This window comes from Sclerotinia sclerotiorum, genomic scaffold, assembly GCF_000146945.2.
Source record: "Sclerotinia sclerotiorum 1980 UF-70 scaffold_18 genomic scaffold, whole genome shotgun sequence".
NCBI classification, from domain to species: Eukaryota; Fungi; Ascomycota; class Leotiomycetes; order Helotiales; family Sclerotiniaceae; genus Sclerotinia; species Sclerotinia sclerotiorum.
The window spans coordinates 226,084-242,194 of NW_001820818.1; the positions used below are offsets into that span (position 1 = coordinate 226,084).

At 42.4% G+C, this 16,111-nt stretch overlaps 6 protein-coding genes across 6 annotated transcripts; 4 read left to right on the forward strand and 2 right to left on the reverse strand.

Moving 5' to 3' along the window:
* Positions 1–960: 960 nt before the first annotated feature.
* On the reverse strand, positions 961–3,496 carry SS1G_11415 (hypothetical protein; the record flags this gene model as incomplete). The annotated part of the gene is made up of 5 exons (XM_001587373.1): positions 961–1,619; positions 1,670–1,947; positions 1,996–2,295; positions 2,499–3,024; positions 3,367–3,496. 5 exons carry the CDS (start codon positions 3,494–3,496, stop codon positions 961–963), a joined length of 1,893 nt encoding a protein of 630 aa, XP_001587423.1.
* Positions 3,497–5,441: 1,945 nt separating this feature from the next.
* Positions 5,442–7,113, forward strand: SS1G_11416 (hypothetical protein; the record flags this gene model as incomplete). Its single annotated transcript, XM_001587374.1, has 2 exons — positions 5,442–6,183; positions 6,245–7,113. 2 exons carry the CDS (start codon positions 5,442–5,444, stop codon positions 7,111–7,113), a joined length of 1,611 nt encoding a protein of 536 aa, XP_001587424.1.
* Positions 7,114–8,227: 1,114 nt separating this feature from the next.
* On the forward strand, positions 8,228–9,313 carry SS1G_11417 (hypothetical protein; the record flags this gene model as incomplete). Its single annotated transcript, XM_001587375.1, has 2 exons — positions 8,228–8,960; positions 9,021–9,313. The coding sequence occupies 2 exons, from the start codon at positions 8,228–8,230 to the stop codon at positions 9,311–9,313; spliced, it is 1,026 nt and encodes a 341-aa protein (XP_001587425.1).
* A 413-nt stretch (positions 9,314–9,726) lies between these two features.
* On the forward strand, positions 9,727–12,424 carry SS1G_11418 (hypothetical protein; the record flags this gene model as incomplete). The annotated part of the gene is made up of 5 exons (XM_001587376.1): positions 9,727–9,740; positions 10,289–10,971; positions 11,022–12,102; positions 12,181–12,259; positions 12,344–12,424. The coding sequence occupies 5 exons, from the start codon at positions 9,727–9,729 to the stop codon at positions 12,422–12,424; spliced, it is 1,938 nt and encodes a 645-aa protein (XP_001587426.1).
* Positions 12,425–12,697: 273 nt separating this feature from the next.
* On the reverse strand, positions 12,698–14,423 carry SS1G_11419 (hypothetical protein; the record flags this gene model as incomplete). Its single annotated transcript, XM_001587377.1, has 7 exons — positions 12,698–12,806; positions 12,957–13,185; positions 13,316–13,412; positions 13,562–13,656; positions 13,757–13,822; positions 14,201–14,309; positions 14,412–14,423. The coding sequence occupies 7 exons, from the start codon at positions 14,421–14,423 to the stop codon at positions 12,698–12,700; spliced, it is 717 nt and encodes a 238-aa protein (XP_001587427.1).
* A 697-nt stretch (positions 14,424–15,120) lies between these two features.
* Positions 15,121–15,863, forward strand: SS1G_11420 (mitochondrial 37S ribosomal protein MRPS16; the record flags this gene model as incomplete). Its single annotated transcript, XM_001587378.1, has 3 exons — positions 15,121–15,197; positions 15,413–15,590; positions 15,774–15,863. 3 exons carry the CDS (start codon positions 15,121–15,123, stop codon positions 15,861–15,863), a joined length of 345 nt encoding a protein of 114 aa, XP_001587428.1.
* Positions 15,864–16,111: the final 248 nt, after the last annotated feature.

Here is a 16,111-nt window from a genome sequence, read left to right on the forward strand (position 1 = left end):
TCGAGCATATATCCATCATGAGGTTTGTTTCCAAAAGAGATAAGAGAGAAAGAGAATACCAAGCGTAGCATACATGAAGCAAGACGTAAAGGGAAAATTCTAGAGAAAAAAATGAAATATTAAGTGAACACGCCCAGTGATATAGTTTTCCTATTAGATATCTATCTCTATATCTTAATCCATCTAACATGCATACTCATATCGAGTTCGAATTTCGAGTGTGAGTAAGTAAAAGTATGAGCTCGCTTCACTACCTAGGGACCTAAAGCACGCGAATAAAATGACGGTATCTAATAAAACAATGAGAATCGAAGCCCAAGCCGAGCCGAAATGATGACATGTACGGAGTACAAACAAAGGTATTACATCACAGTAAAAGCTATTTCCTAAAATACTCTGATGGGATGATCATAATACATATATACACCTATATGCATACATGAATACGTGAAGGAACCCCTCCCCTTCGTGTAAATCCCGTAGAAAACCAGTCAACACCCGCTAAACTAGTATTAATAATTTATCCTACAGAGTATCGGCGTGTATATTCGCAGCGCTGTGTGCTATGCTATGCCATGGTCGTACAGGAGTGGGGAAATTCTCAGATAGATATTACTTTCTAAGCCAGTCCAGTCGACGCTTGAAGTCACATGCGTGATGGATTGTGAATAGCATGAAGACCACAATACCACACAGTCAACCGCGGGTCGTACAACATAAGCCATTGTCTTAGGTAATTGAACTGCTTACATCTACTATGAATCACAAGCAATTGGTTGTTGGCTCATGCAGCTTGTCATGGGAGTATTTCAATACCATTAACTAAGGTAGTCATAAAGTAGGGTATAAAATCAACATGCCCCTGCGCGCCGTGTTGCCATTCCCAACCCATGATATACATAAAACTCCTAACCCAAAAGCCCAGTAATATAAGACCCTCATTCATTGACCTGCCAGATTTCATGCATACTCCTTTTGCCATTTAACCAATTGTCTAGTAAGAATGTCCATCATTTCCAGACATGTTAAATCCTTGAATTCCTTTGGTGAATGGCTTTCGCCGGCAGTCGCCTGTTTTCCATCTGCGCCATTTACGCCATTAAGTCGTATCATAGGGAGAGTCTCCTCGACAAGTCCTCGAATGTATTTCTCCGCCCCGCTGCCACTCGGAAGCATTGATGGGTCGCCAGCCAGTTCGATTTGAGTTCGTGATATGAAATCGAGGATACTTGCAGCACGTTTCCTCATCTCGACCATACTAATTTTGCTTCCTACGCTTACCTTTGCTTTACTGGATTTACTCTCGTTGTTTGAGCCCTTGCTATTTGTAATATGTCCATTATCGTCTGTACGTGAAATATCCCTAGATTGAGATCGGTTTGGGGATCGAATACTGCTGTCATCTTTGTCCTTAGTGTATTGGTTCTTGCCCGACTTGCCCTTCCGAGGATTAGGAGGTCTGCCACCCTTCTTATGAGAAACTGGCGGTAGAAGTGGAGGAGGCGTATCTGGCGCTATCGCCTGTGATGCTGGAGGCGGATCTGGAGGTTGAGCAGCTACCTCAGGATTCTTGCTTGGAGGTTTTATCGCAGGCGGAGTTTCTTCAATGGGCTCGGAATCTGAGTGAATGTGAGCTGCTGCTACGTCATTATGCATCTGAGTGACTGACCTTCAATCCTGCGACGTTCAGCTCGGCCTTTTCTTTTGTTTGCGGCTTCCAGCCTCGACCGTTCTCGTTCTTCCCTTAATTCTTTTTCTCTGTGATTTTTAGCTGCCGCTCCCCTGATCTTCTTAGCTGCTCCAAATCGACCATTTCCTATGATTGCGCTATCCTCGGATTCTGCTTGGGATACAGATCTTTGAAGGGTCTCTTGTGGTTTCTCCTCATCCTCCGGAGTAGGAGAAGCCGAGTCTGTACGCTGCCTTTTGGGTCCTTCATGTTTGCTACTAGAAGTAATTAGAACCAATTGTACGAATAGAATCCTATGTACCTACTCTTCGCTATCACTTCGGCTTCGTTTTGCCTTGCGACTCCGACCATCAACACTTTCGGAGTTATTTTCTGCTACGCTAGCTGCTATGGCTTGTCGAATTTGTTCGGCTTCAGCAGCTGCATCATACGCAGCATCTCTGCTATTCATCGTTGAGCGCCTCTTTGCGCTTGTAGAGCTGGAGGTGGGACGACCATTCTTGCCACCTTTCGGTGATCTAGTGCCGTCTTTTGAGAAGGAGGCCGCTCGAGATGTCGTTCTGGAGAGGTTTGGGTGAAGGGGAAGATATAACGAGTAGCGTTGTCTGCAGTCCATCGTGTCAGAATTATGGAGAGTGTTTTTCTCTTGGGTCGAAAATTTAATTGTTCAAGGTTCTTGCACAATTGAAGCAATCGGCCTCGTAAGACTTTAATCTGCGCCACGGTCTCGCGTGAATGCTGACAATCTCGAGTGAATCTCTCGAGACAGGATTGTATGTGAAGACTGTGAGAAAAGAAAAGGACTCACCCATTTAGCGCTGTGCGAATTCTGTGTAGTTCTTTGCGACATTGTTCGCAAAAGTATTCTTCGGGACTTGTATCTTCGTTCATGATTCCAACGCAGCCGCCGTGTTGCCAAACCTTGCAAACGTCGCATTGCAAGAAAAAACCAGCCAAATCTTCTGTAAAATCCGCTGCTGTTATAACTGATTCATCAATTCCGTCTTTTGTATTGTTCTTATTATCATCGTCCTCGAGTTGCGGCGGCCCAGGATATTCATCGTAACCGCAGATGCATCGAACAGCTTCATCGTCCTCGCCTCCCTCATCCACTCCAATCACTGTGTCTTCATCGACTGGTTGTCCTTTTGATATCTTATCATTCACATCAGCTCGACCTCGCTTTCGACGTGTTGAGGAACTATCTTCGGCGGCGGTTGCGTCGTCAGGAGAATCTGAGGACAGTGAGGCAGAAGGAGTGGATTTTCGTGGAGATTCTACTTTATTATTTGAGCGAGTCGATCTCTCTGCGCGACCAGACGAATTGGAAGAAGCTGAAGAATGATGTGAATTAGTTTGAGAAGGTTGGCTGCCTCGAGCGGCCCTTGACGAACGCCTAGTAGTATCCATCCCAAGTAATTATATTAGTACAAAGTAAATATCGAATTCGAGCCGTGTACGCGAAGTAGATGAATACTTCTCCGAATCTCGAACGCGTAGGTGGTGTGTAAGCTGTGAATTGAGTGCGTAATTGAAGTCCTCCTCCTGCTTCGACGAGAAGCTTTTAACTCCAATCTCCCAAACCCAAACCAAGGGCAAAATGTAAGTAGAAGAGGGCAGCAGAGGTTTTGAGAACGATTGAGTATCCAGTAAGGCTTAAAGAACTAAATTCGAACACGAAGACATGCAATCTGATAAGTAGAAAGGTGGATAAAGTTTCTTGGTGTAATCATGACTGCGAGTGAGGAAATAATTAAATTCAAGCTTCCCTTTCGTCCCCGCCAAATAATTCGGAAATCCTAGCATTGTGGTTAGGCATAGGCCAAATTCTCGTCCGGACAATGAGAGAGCGAAGAAAGTATGCTTAGAATGACTAATGAGAAGACATCAACCAATGAGAAGTGATTTCACAGGTTTCCTTATTAATAACCCGAAAGCCACTAAGCACAATTGATCATCCTCTCCTCTTTTCTTTACTCACGAACCAATTAGAATTTAGATGAACTATTATCGCATCGATCCAGATAGCTAGACATACGATTAATTCATCATATTGCGTTGCGGTAATAATTTTTATATATATAGATAAGATGGCTATCATTAATCAATCATAAACTTACCTAGGTAGGTATCAATGATCTAATGTACATTATATTATTTATGTTGATACAAGACTGCCTAGTATTTTACAAGGGAATATATTCATCAATTACTAAAGGTTTGCCCTTTTACCAACCATCAGTCGGTCGAACGACGCTCCGCTGGCTCTCCCGGAGCCACTGCCGTGGAGGCAGACTATACGAAAAGAAGGTTACTGTTGACGACTCGAGTGCAGTGAGCTATCAATAAGCTCTTCGAATAGCAAATAGGTACGGAGTAAGTGGATGACGAACATACATTTAGGTGGACAATTGTATTACTAACCGATCCATTCCTTACCTAGGTAGGTATTCAAAGTAATACTCTGTACATAGCAATTGAACTTTTGTACTTGCTACAGGAAGTACATTCACTATATTATATATACATCTTCCCAATGACGGTTCTAGATAATCAGGTAGATGATTGACTAAGTCAATCCATCTATATACCTGATATGTCAGCAATTGAATCATCTAGATCTCTCATGATCAATACATTCAAATGCCTTATACTTATTTCGTACGCGCGATACTTCCACCGATAAATTTATACAGAGAAGCTGTTTTATACATGGACGATAAATTCCGACCAATCCCGTTATCTACACGGCATTGCGGGCACCAGCCACTACTTAATATTTAACTCTTTTCCCCCTTCACTTTCCCACATTCATCAACGTGATTTTCAAAATCAATTGGTAACTCCAGTCACACCTTCCCTATTTAAGCTTAGTCACATAATCTTAGCTAACACACTTGGGCCCTCCATCAACATCTTTCCGGCTCAACGTAACTAATTTACATGTTGGAGAGGAACAACTAAATTAAGTCTTTATTGACTAAATAAATTCAATCTCTCCCAAACTCGTTCAATACAAGTGGCCCGACCCGTCGAATCTCTTGCCTACCCTTTTGAATATTCATTGTTCTACTGTCGCTTCATTTTTCAAGAGGGTATATTGGATAAGAGATAAACACAGACTTCTGTTGTCCGTGGGGTTGAAGAGTCGTCAATAAATCTTCCTAGGGCTTTCCCCCCTCAAATCGTTGCTGAGCATTTGCAATTAAAAAAAAAACAAAGTATGCAACTCCATACTATCTTCTTCCTCGTATTTTAAAAGGTTAAAATTATGTTCGGTTTCTTGCGATGGTTGGGATTTCAAGGTTTTGGTTTGGGAATAGGGATGACAAATTACATGTCATTATTTCCCTATTCTACATGCGAGATTTCTGGCTGATGTGGTGTTGTTCGCTGTAGGAAAGGAAAGTTCAAGGAGAATCGACCAAACATTAACTCTGCCCCTCATCTCGAAGAAGAAGAAAACGAGTCTGCCGTACGCGAATCTTCAAAAGAGCGCAAATTTAGTCTTGGAGGTAGTTGGCATGTCATGTCCTCTTTCTCAGTGATGAACACAAGTATGAAATTCTCATAGCGTGGCCTCTTACTATTGATTCCGCCACTTTTAACTATCAAATTGACAGCAGCAAACAACAACCCGTTCTCTGTGGCGACTGGAACCATGGTGGGCTTTGTCTCATGTATATTACACTGGCTGATCTCTGTATTTGAATGCTTGTTAGGCTACTCTCCCTCCGAATCATCACGAGCCATGTCTCCAGAAGTTGTATCGCCAGCACATCCAGACCGTCCCATCAGACCTCTGCCCAAAAGACGTCTTCGTGAACGTCTCTCTCCCAATGTCGCCGAATCAATCAAATATCCACCCGCACCCAAAATTCAAACCCCATTGTTCTATTATCCATATACTGTACGAGATGATGTTGGAGCAAGTACTCTGGTAGAGTCTTCACGTCCAAGTGAACGACCCCAGGTAGATAATGTCGACCAAAATTATATTCCGCGGCGGAATGGAGAAGATCCAGGAAGTGAGGAGGAGGAGGTTTACCGTAACGCGCGACTCTACCCAAGACAATCAGTTGACAATTCTGGTCGTTCCTACCGCTATGTTCAAAAGTCCGATTCAAAACATCCAAATCCCCACCCGCCTGGCTCAACTGCTTCATCTGCGGATGGATATGACTCATTTGAAAACACAAATAACAAAAAGAAACGCAAGATTCCCACACCGGGAGACTCTAACGTCAATGGAGCTCTTCTCTCAAATGATTTGGCAGGCATGGGAATATCTGGTCCAGAAGAAGAAGATGTGAATAGTGCAGGGTACTACCATGCCAGTGGCTCAGTATCTCAAGGATTGTCGGGTCCTGGAAGAGGCAGATATGGCCGAAATCGCAATGGCAGAAGTCCATTACGGACGCTGTCTGAAGTTTCGGGTAACTGGGGCAATGGTCGCAATTCCAAACAACGACCACCCCAGTGGCCAATAACTCGTAAGTTTTTCTCTCATCAATTCCAGGCTGCGCTTGATCTTTACTGAAAACATTTGCAAAGCCGAGACCCCAGGTATCATCACAACTGCGATTGCAAACGCCGAGAAAGAAACTCCAATGACTCCCTCTAAAGGACAAGAGAATATCAGTTTATTGCAACAGCAGGCATTAAAAAAACCACCCCCCACTTCTACTCAATTTACTTTTACTTGTGATTCTCAAGTACCAACAGCACTGCCTTGGCCTGTGTCAGATAACACAAGTATGCATCAAAGTCCAGCTGCAAGGTCGGTGATGGCGCATGGAACGCAAACAAGCCCAAACATGCAAGCCAAATCACAACAATCAGCGCATACACAAAAGCAAAATGTGCCTCAAACAGCACCACCAAAGAGAACTCGACGTCGAGCAAGCAAAGAGTACCAAATTGCTGCTCGCCAACGTCGCCAACAACAAGAATACCAAAACATGACTCATCCTCCTAATCTTGAGGATATTTGGATTTGCGAATTTTGTGAATACGAGAGCATCTTTGGTGGCCCTCCCTCAGCTTTGATCAGGCAGTATGAAATAAAGGATAGGCGTATCAGGAAGCAGGAGGCGGAGAGGAAAAGATTACTCGAGAAGGCAAAGACGAAAGGGCGCAAGGGGAAAAAAGGTAGCAAAACTACTGCAAAAGGACCTCCACAGGATCGCCAATCTCAACCTCAAAACTCTCAGCAGGGTACTCCAGTCGACCAGAACCATGGTCAGGAAACTCAAAGTGAAGATTATCCAGATGATGAGTACGACCAAGAATATGCTCAAAATCATCCCATCTCTCCCGGAGCTTCTTCATCTTTCCGTCCAAGTGAAGTCTTACAAGCTAACCAAGGCAAGCGTCTCGATAGAAATACTAGAAGAAGTAGCGACGGGAGAATTGTGACTTGATCACGGGTTTTCTGAGATTATCTCCTTGACGGTTACTTTAGCAGCCATCGGATAGAATTATTCACTATTCTACATTAGGATATGCCCCATAGCCTTGATTTACACGGTTTGGCGCGAGGCATAACCGAACAGCATTTTTTCCATCCTTTTACATCAGCATAAGTACGCAACGTTAAACAAAAAGCGCCATCAGTGAATCCTACGAATTAGCATTAAGCATCAGATACCTTTGAGTGTTTTGTCTTCATTGCATCACTCCCCTCAAGCAGAAGTTTCCCGTGGGTTAGACAGTCAGGTGGAAGAGACAGACAAGATTTTCTTAATCAATAAACCACAGTACTAGAACCAACTGCATTGTACGTGTACAATATAGCTAGACCTGGGTTGATAATATATCTCTTCCTCCCAATTCTTCATCCCGCTGAAATATTTACTTTTAATTTGAGGGGTCAGTGCTAGTGCTTGTGATGTAACAGATAAGTGATTTTCCAATTCAGTACAAGCAATACAAGATTAAGTCCACCTGTTAAATTTTCTAATATCGTTACTTCGAACAATCCTAGCGTAAGAAGTTTCTTAGTAGTTGGAGAGATATTAGTATGAAAAAGGTCTTAGTATAAGATGGGAAGAGGCTCAATTTTCAAGAGTGTATTTTCCGGGTCGTACGGATATGTTTTCATTAACATCACGGAGAATGATTAAATGGCAATGATGTCAACTCAACCCCGCTTAACAGGGATTGCTTGGTGATAGGTGATAGACGATAGGTGCCAGGTTGCTTTTACAGTTGGAGTCAGCCTTGAGGCACTAAGCCCTGTCTAGATGGTGGCTGTGTACCCTTCTACTAATAGCAAAGTACCAAGTAGGCAATGGGCAACAATTGCCTACCTACTTTTTGACTCCATTATAGTCAACAGTCAACTACCTAATACAGCAATGTATATAAATGAATATAGCTAACTTTATGGATAACTTGAATATAATCTGAGGTCTTTATTCTCCTTCAATCTCCAAAATTCACCTTTCGAAACAATTTCTTATTTTTGATATCCATAAACAATACATACTAGGTATATATATATCGCATTCCATAGTTAACAATTTACAATTCACAATGTCTTCCTTCCTCACGGAATTAAAAGCGACGGCATCACGCCTAAGTTCTTCTTTCCAAAACTCTAATCCCAAGGAAGAATCTATAAACGAACGAAAATCCAGAAGACGAGGTTATGATGTGGTGAAAACTTCCTATACATCTCTCCCCGTTCCTATCCCTGAAGATTTTTTGAAGCCGTTGAAAAATCCGGAGGAAAGTATCAAGGTGCAGAGAATTGAGTTTGAGAATACGGTTTTGAAGGAGTATAGGGGCGCTTATGCGGTAGTGCTCGATGGGGTACTGAATGAAGAGGAATGTGCGATGTTGATTAGATTTGCGGAGATGAGTAAGGGTGCGCATGGGAATGTGGTGGAGGGTATTAAGGTGGAGAATGGTGTGAAGGATGTAGATTCTGAAGAGGCTGATGTTGGGGATGAGGAACTTCAAGGACCGGGAAATAATGGGTGGACTCCTGCGTTGGTAAATGCGGGTGTGGGATATGAATTTCTTTCTACGGAATATAGGAATTTGGATCGCATTATTTGGGATCAAAATGATGTGGTGGAACGTATATGGAGGAGGGTTTTACAGGGAAAGGGGATTGAGGAGGATATTGGGGTACTTGAGGGGAAGAAATGGGAGAAATTGGCTAGTTTGGGGATTAGAAGTGGTGAGAGATGGGTGGGTACTAATCAGGGAATCAATGAGCGCATGAGGTTTTTGCGATATGGACGCGGACAATACTTTAGAGGTATGTTTGTTTTATTCCTCCTTGAGATCACCATCTAAGTCACATCAAGAGAACACACAGACAGCGCCTATGGAAATGCCGATGGCGAACGTTCTTTCTTTACCATTCATCTCTATCTCAATGGTTCAGCGCAGGAACTAGAGAAAGATCCCAGTATCTCCAAATTTCCAAAAGATTCAAAGATGCTGCGAGGAGGCGCAACGACGTTTCATTCGAAGGATATGAAGGAGAGATTGGACGTTGATCCGAAGGTGGGGAGGGTACTTATTTTCCAACATAGGAGATTATTACATAGTGGGGATGAGGTGGTGGCAGGGGTTAAATATACCATGAGGAGTGATTTGATGTTTTGATTTGAGGATGGGTTGGAGGGGAGGGATGATGTGGTTTTTGGGTAGGTATTGGGTGAGGTAAGAGTGTGCGAGATGGTAGCCGTTTGAGGTGTATTGGAATGGGCTGTAGGGAATGGAGTACTTTGTGAGGCCATGGGAGAACATGTTTTTGTATAAATTGAAATCGGCATGAGGTGATTCAATTTCATAATATTACTTTCTCTATTTTTGCTCTAATAAAACTCCTTCCCATGGTTGCTTTGAGATCCTTGGAAATTCTAGAACAGTAGAAGAATATGATGACTCTCACATCTATGAACTAGGATAGATGGATGTATGAATAAATATAATCTTACATCTATGCATGAACCGGAAGAGGAAAATGTGCCCGTGTTTTCAGGTGGGAGTTGACTACTTGGGAGACCTGAAATAAAATGAATAGTACGAGGTGACTTTAGCACTTGAAAGTCCCGCTCCTAAGCCATTCTTGACCCGATAATTATTTTGATTGCGAAAGTCATCACCTTTTTACATCTATTTTCCACTTGAGAATTTGGCTGGAGTGAGGTTAGAAAAAAGTACAAAATGCGGAGAAAAACTGGGGTAATTTTGTCGCACGGCTTGCATCGGCCCAAGTACTTTATCGGAATCAAACAAACAACTTTCTTGTAATAAATAATCATTGACCATTGAACCCCAAATTCTAGAAATCTGCAAGCCTGAATTACAACTTACAAAGTCCAAGAATCACTCTTTGAAATTGATGTTATAGCAAATGCATTCAGCAACAAGATCTCGGGTTTTAGCCCGGGCTCTCCTCCCTTCCTATTCACGAAGATATTCAACAGCTCCAACAATCACTCCCATTACCTCCGTTCTCATAGCCAATCGTGGAGAAATTGCTCTACGAGTCGGACGCACAGCTTCAGATCTCGGCGTACGATGTACAACAATCTATACAGATCCTGATGCCAATTCACAACATGCACTTTCCAGTCCTTTCGCGGTGAATCTTGGTGCTGCGAATGCATATCTCGATGGAGAACGAATTATATCTGTGGCAAAGGAACAGGGCTGTGAGGCTTTACATCCAGGATATGGATTTTTGAGTGAGAATTCGGCGTTTGCGAAAAGATGTGTGGAAGAAGGGTTGGTGTTTATTGGGCCGCCTTGGAAGGCTATTGAGGCTATGGGAAATAAATCTAGAAGTAAGGATATTATGATTAAGGCGGGTGTACCTTGTATACCTGGATATCATGGGGAGAATCAAGAACCTGAACACCTTTTAAATGAGGCTCGCAAGATTGGTTTCCCTGTTATGGTGAAGGCTGTAAAGGGTGGTGGTGGAAAAGGTATGCGCATTGCTCAGACGGAAGGAGAATTTCTTGAGAAATTGGAGAGTGCGAAGAGTGAAGGAAGGAATTCTTTTGGAGATGATGTTATGTTGGTTGAGAAGTATATTGCTACGCCAAGACATATTGAGGTACAAGTTTTTGCCGATAAGCATGGTCAAGCAGTTGCTTTGGGTGAGAGGGATTGTAGTTTACAAAGACGGCATCAAAAGATCTTGGAAGAGGCGCCGGCACCAAATTTAGCTGAGGATATTCGTCAGGATCTTTGGGAGAAAGCTAGAGCTGCTGCGCTTGCTGTTGGATATGAGGGTGCAGGTACAGTTGAATGTGAGGACCAAATCAAGCACTTTTCGTTCTAGTGCTGACGAAAATTACAGTTATATTCGACAATGATACTAATGAGTTTTTCTTCATGGAAATGAACACTAGGCTACAGGTCGAACATCCTGTTACTGAAGAAATCACTGGAGAAGATCTCGTATCATGGCAATTCAAAGTTGCTGCCGGTGAACCATTACCACTCAATCAAGAAACGATAGCTCAAAGAATATCTGAACGTGGATGGGCCCTTGAAGCTCGGATATATGCCGAGAATCCAGATCAAAATTTCATGCCTGATTCTGGCAAGCTTGTTCATTTACGAACACCTAAACTATCGGAAAGTGTGCGAATAGACGCAGGTTTCGTACAAGGGGATACAGTCTCATCTAACTATGATGGTATGATTGCAAAACTTATCGTGAGCGGCCCGACTCGAGAAGTTGCCATACGAAAACTTCATGCAGCTTTACAAAATTACGAAGTAGTTGGTCTAAGTACCAATATCGAGTTTTTGAAGAAAATTTGCAAAAGCCCTGCTTTCATTCGAGGTGATGTTGAAACTGGATACATACAAAAACACCACGATGAGCTTTTCACGAATGAGATCATTGAGCCTGAAGCATTTGCTCAAGCTGCTTTGGGTATCTTATCTCAAGAACTTTCCGCCGCGAGCTCAAAGTCAACTCAAGGTCCTCATGGTGAAGCCATTGGTTTTAATTCTCACATTCAACGCGAATTTAGTTTCACAAAACCTATCATCCAACCATCAAGTGATAAACCAGACATATACCACGTAACCATCGATCAATCCGACCGCAACTTATACGACCTCACGGTCAAAGGACCCAATATTGAAAAATCATACACAAATGTCATCAGTGAACCAAAATCCCCTACTATCTCAACATTCTTCCCACATACCAGAATTGAGAGTACGTTGATCCGACAAGATGACAAGATCACACTCTTTCAACAAGGAAAACAGATACAGCTGCAATTGGCGACGCCGGGATGGTATGAGAAAGCATTGGGCTTGAAGGATGTGAGGAATAGTGTGGTGGCTCCGATGCCATGTAAGGTTTTGAGAAATGAGGTTAGAGAAGGAGATGAGGTAGAGGAGGGACAGGCATTGGTTGTGTAAGTTTTTGATTTTCTGTCACTTCACGGATATCTATGAGGTTGTGATGAAGTGAAACTGATGTGAAATTTTTACAGCATCGAGAGTATGAAGATGGAAACGGTGATTCGAAGTCCACAGAAAGGAGTCGTTGCTAAATTGGTGCATAAGGAAGGGGTAAGTACTTGGTTTTCTAGCTCCTTGAATTTAGGTTCTTGGAATGCATGTTTGAGGATTTAATGCTAAGATGATGATAATTAGGATATCTGTAAAGCGGGTACTGTGCTTGTGCTTTTTGAAGAGGTGAGTTGTATCCTTTCTTTCTGCTTTCCTGGATCTTGAAGACTGATATATATTTAGACAGCATGAATAATGATGCAGCACAATACGAGCCTATGCGTCTACGAAAGAATGAGAGTGGAAATGGAAATGAACTTTTATGAGTTGATGTATATTATGATTATTAGATGATTTTCAACAATTGCTCTGCAGCGCATTCAATAAAAAGTGAAAAGAGAAAAGAAAAATGCATTCAATTTCCGAAAAAAAAAATGATACTCTTTGCTGCTGTAATTCCTTCATTATATCAATCCGATTAAGTGTTCAATAGTTTCATCACAATTTCTCCTCAGATTCTTCAATAGGCACCTCGACAATTTGATCTACTCCCTCGTATTCTGGAAGTTGAAGATTATATTTCTGATGGATTTCTGGAGTTACAAATCTAGACCATAATAACATTAGTTTAATATATCATAATATAATATATTTTACCTCTAATCATACAAAGTAAATATACTTCAAACCAAATTCATCAAAGGAGATAGATGCATAAAATGCAAAAAAAGTTAAAAAAGACCAAAAAAAAACATACCTCCCACCCAAAAAATGTCTTCCTTTAAAATATCGAACGAGTGGTTTAGGCGCAGTTAAACTGATTAGGTATTGTGGCATGAGGTTTGCACCGGGACCGGAGGAAGGAGGTCCGTTGGTGATGTCCCATGAGGAGGGGGCGTCGATGGATGTTATGGGGAGGGAGGTGGCCTCTAGGGTGCTGATTATGGTGTCAAAGGGGGAGCGGATGGAGCCGGTGAAGGAGAAGCCTAGGTAGGGGGAGGGGGGTGTTAGATTATTGGGGAATGGTAAGGAAAGGGAGGGGTATGGTGAGGGGATAGGATGGGGGAAGATGTTGGGGGGGAGAAGAGAAGAGAAGAGAAGAAGAGGATATTATACCGAATATTGCATCGACGATGTGATCAGAATCTTTAATCGCAGATGGAAAATCATCGGTGAATGGGATTGAGAGATTGCGGAGTTGAGTCGAAAGGCGCTGGTACGAGTTAGTTAGTATCTGTAAATCCATGATACATAGAATTCGAAGTAGAAGTAGAAGTAGATATCGAGACTTCAAATATTATATTGCTTACGCTTTGACGAGAAAAGGAGGGGAGGAGAAAAGCTAAAGAAAGATAAATATACTTGATAGAGTTCATTTTTTCCCGGCTTGGGATAGTAGATTGTGGGTTTATAGCCATAGTGCCAGAGATGACGGGCTGCTACTAGACCATCGCCTCCTGGGTTCCGGGTTAGTATTTTATGCTATCTCTTGAGGTGGGACTTGGAGGGTTGGGGTAGAGTAGAGGGGAAGGGAAGGGAATGGTTGTAAGATCTTACCGTTGTTTCCAGGTCCACATGCTACTAGGATTCGTCGACCTTTGGAGGGTGGGTGGACTTTGTAGACTGGTTTTAGTGAGGGTGTTAGTTGGGTTTTTTTATGTTGTAAGACTTATGTGTTGTGTGGAGGGATCGTGGTGTATGGAAATAGAAATGGAAATGTTTAAGATGGAATAGCAGTATAAATTAGGAATTATAGCTTTGAATGAGTGCTTGAACGTCACTTTAGTTGACTAGCAACTGAAGGGAAGATATACTTCATACACTAATATGAACACTCTTTTTCCACTCCTCTTCTTCCTTTCCCCCTCTTGTCCCCATCCCCTCAATTTTAACTCTCTTTCCACAGCAAAAGAAAACACCCTTGTAAATCCATCACAAAACAACACAAAAACAAACCAAGGATTAAATAGATAAAACACAAAATAGAACAAATAATCATACCAACTTGCGAAACACTCAATCCCGCCAATTCCATTAATTGATCGAGGGAAAAAGCTCCCATGGACATGAGATCTTTATCTAAGGCCGCGGCGTTGGCGGCTGAGAGGTACTGTGGGCGTTAGTTTGCGATTGGAGTTGGAGTTGGGGGTTTGTGAATGAAGAGGAGGAGGAGGGGTACGAGAGGGAAAAGAAGGGAAGAGGGGAGGTATACTTTGGCTGCCATGATTGAGTTGGTTCGGGTTGGATTGGATTGAGATGAGATGATGATGCGGTAGATATAGATGAAAGATAATTGTAGTGAAATCCGGTTATGTTTTAATGATTCAGTAGCTAGAAGTAAATGATTGAATCGTTAGTAGAAGAGCCCGGATACTCGAGATGATGTACTCGAGTAGGTAGGTGATCAGTGAAGAATCAATAAATAATCACCAACGTTCTCAAGATAGATAGGTCTAAAGACGAATTGGATATAAAGACAGGTTTATACTCGACTATGATTTAGAAAAATAACAGATCTCAAAGAATTTAGAATAAGAACATGTATATTTTAATAATCACCACCTACGAGTAACACCTACCTAAAGAAACATCATCCCATAGAATCTCCAATGCATCATTACATCACCATCTCTCCTCTCCTCCACTCTCCTCATTCCACCCTTTACTTCCACCCCTGTACCATCCATCCCACCACTCCCACCCCCATCCCGCACAATAACCAAAAAATCCGCTAACCGTAGAAACCCCGAACCCTCAAATAATCATAATTTCCACATCATCATTCAATCATAATACGATACTCGATATACGATATACGATCGCATTACCAATACATATCCCACCAATTCACACCATAGCATACCTACCTACTACATACACTTCGTGATTCAGGTGCAAAAGAAAAGAAAAGAGAAGAGAAAATGGTCGTACGTATTCGTCTCGCGCGCTTTGGTCGGAAAAGACAACCCATATATAATATAGTTGTTGCGCAAGCTCGGTATGCTTTTTCTTTCTCTTTCTTTATTCCCTATTACCTCTTACCTGTGCTTTCTGCCAATATACCACTCAATCAGCGCATACTCTATCTACAATCTCTCTTCCGCAAACCTCCTCCCCTCCCCCTCCCGCAAACCTCCTCCCCTCCCCCTCCCCCATCCCCCATCTCACAAAAAAACCCAACCACTAACCTCCTCCCCCCTTTCCCACCCACAGCTCAGCACGTAACAGCCTCCCCATCGAAGTCCTCGGAACCTACGATCCCATCCCCCAGCTACCCGCGGACGGGGAAGGACAAAAATTCAAAGACATCCGTCTGGATACTTTACGAGCAAAGTATTGGTTAGGAGTTGGGGCGCTGCCTTCGAAGACGGCTTGGAGATTGTTGAGTATGGTATGTATGATGGATTTTTCTCTTTTTGGGATTTAGAGGGGATGGGAAGAGGAAGGTTGGGGGGTTTTTTTTCTTGGAGTTTTGTTGTTGGATTATTCTATTTATTTGTTTATATATCTATATACAAGATAAAAGCAAAGAGCAAAAACAAAAGCTAACCAAACCCTCCGCACTTCCCCACAGGCCGGCCTCATCGAACCTCAATACACGCCACAATCCAAGAAACCCACGCCTCCAAACTCCAGCAAACCGATTTTAAAAGCAGATGCTTAGGATTTCGAGCAAAATCAATGCTAGCAATTTGATTTCTTTTGATATAGCTTAGGGTACTAGGACTATGATTAGAATTAGGGTTGAAATTAGGGTTAAAATTAGGATTAGAATTTAAGTTATGAATGAAAGAGAATGGGGAGGATAGATATATCATGAACGAAAAGATATATTGGCAGTGATTGGAAGGAAGGCATACTTCTACGATGTGAAAATAGAGATGTGGTACTATGGTAGGGATTGACGAAGAG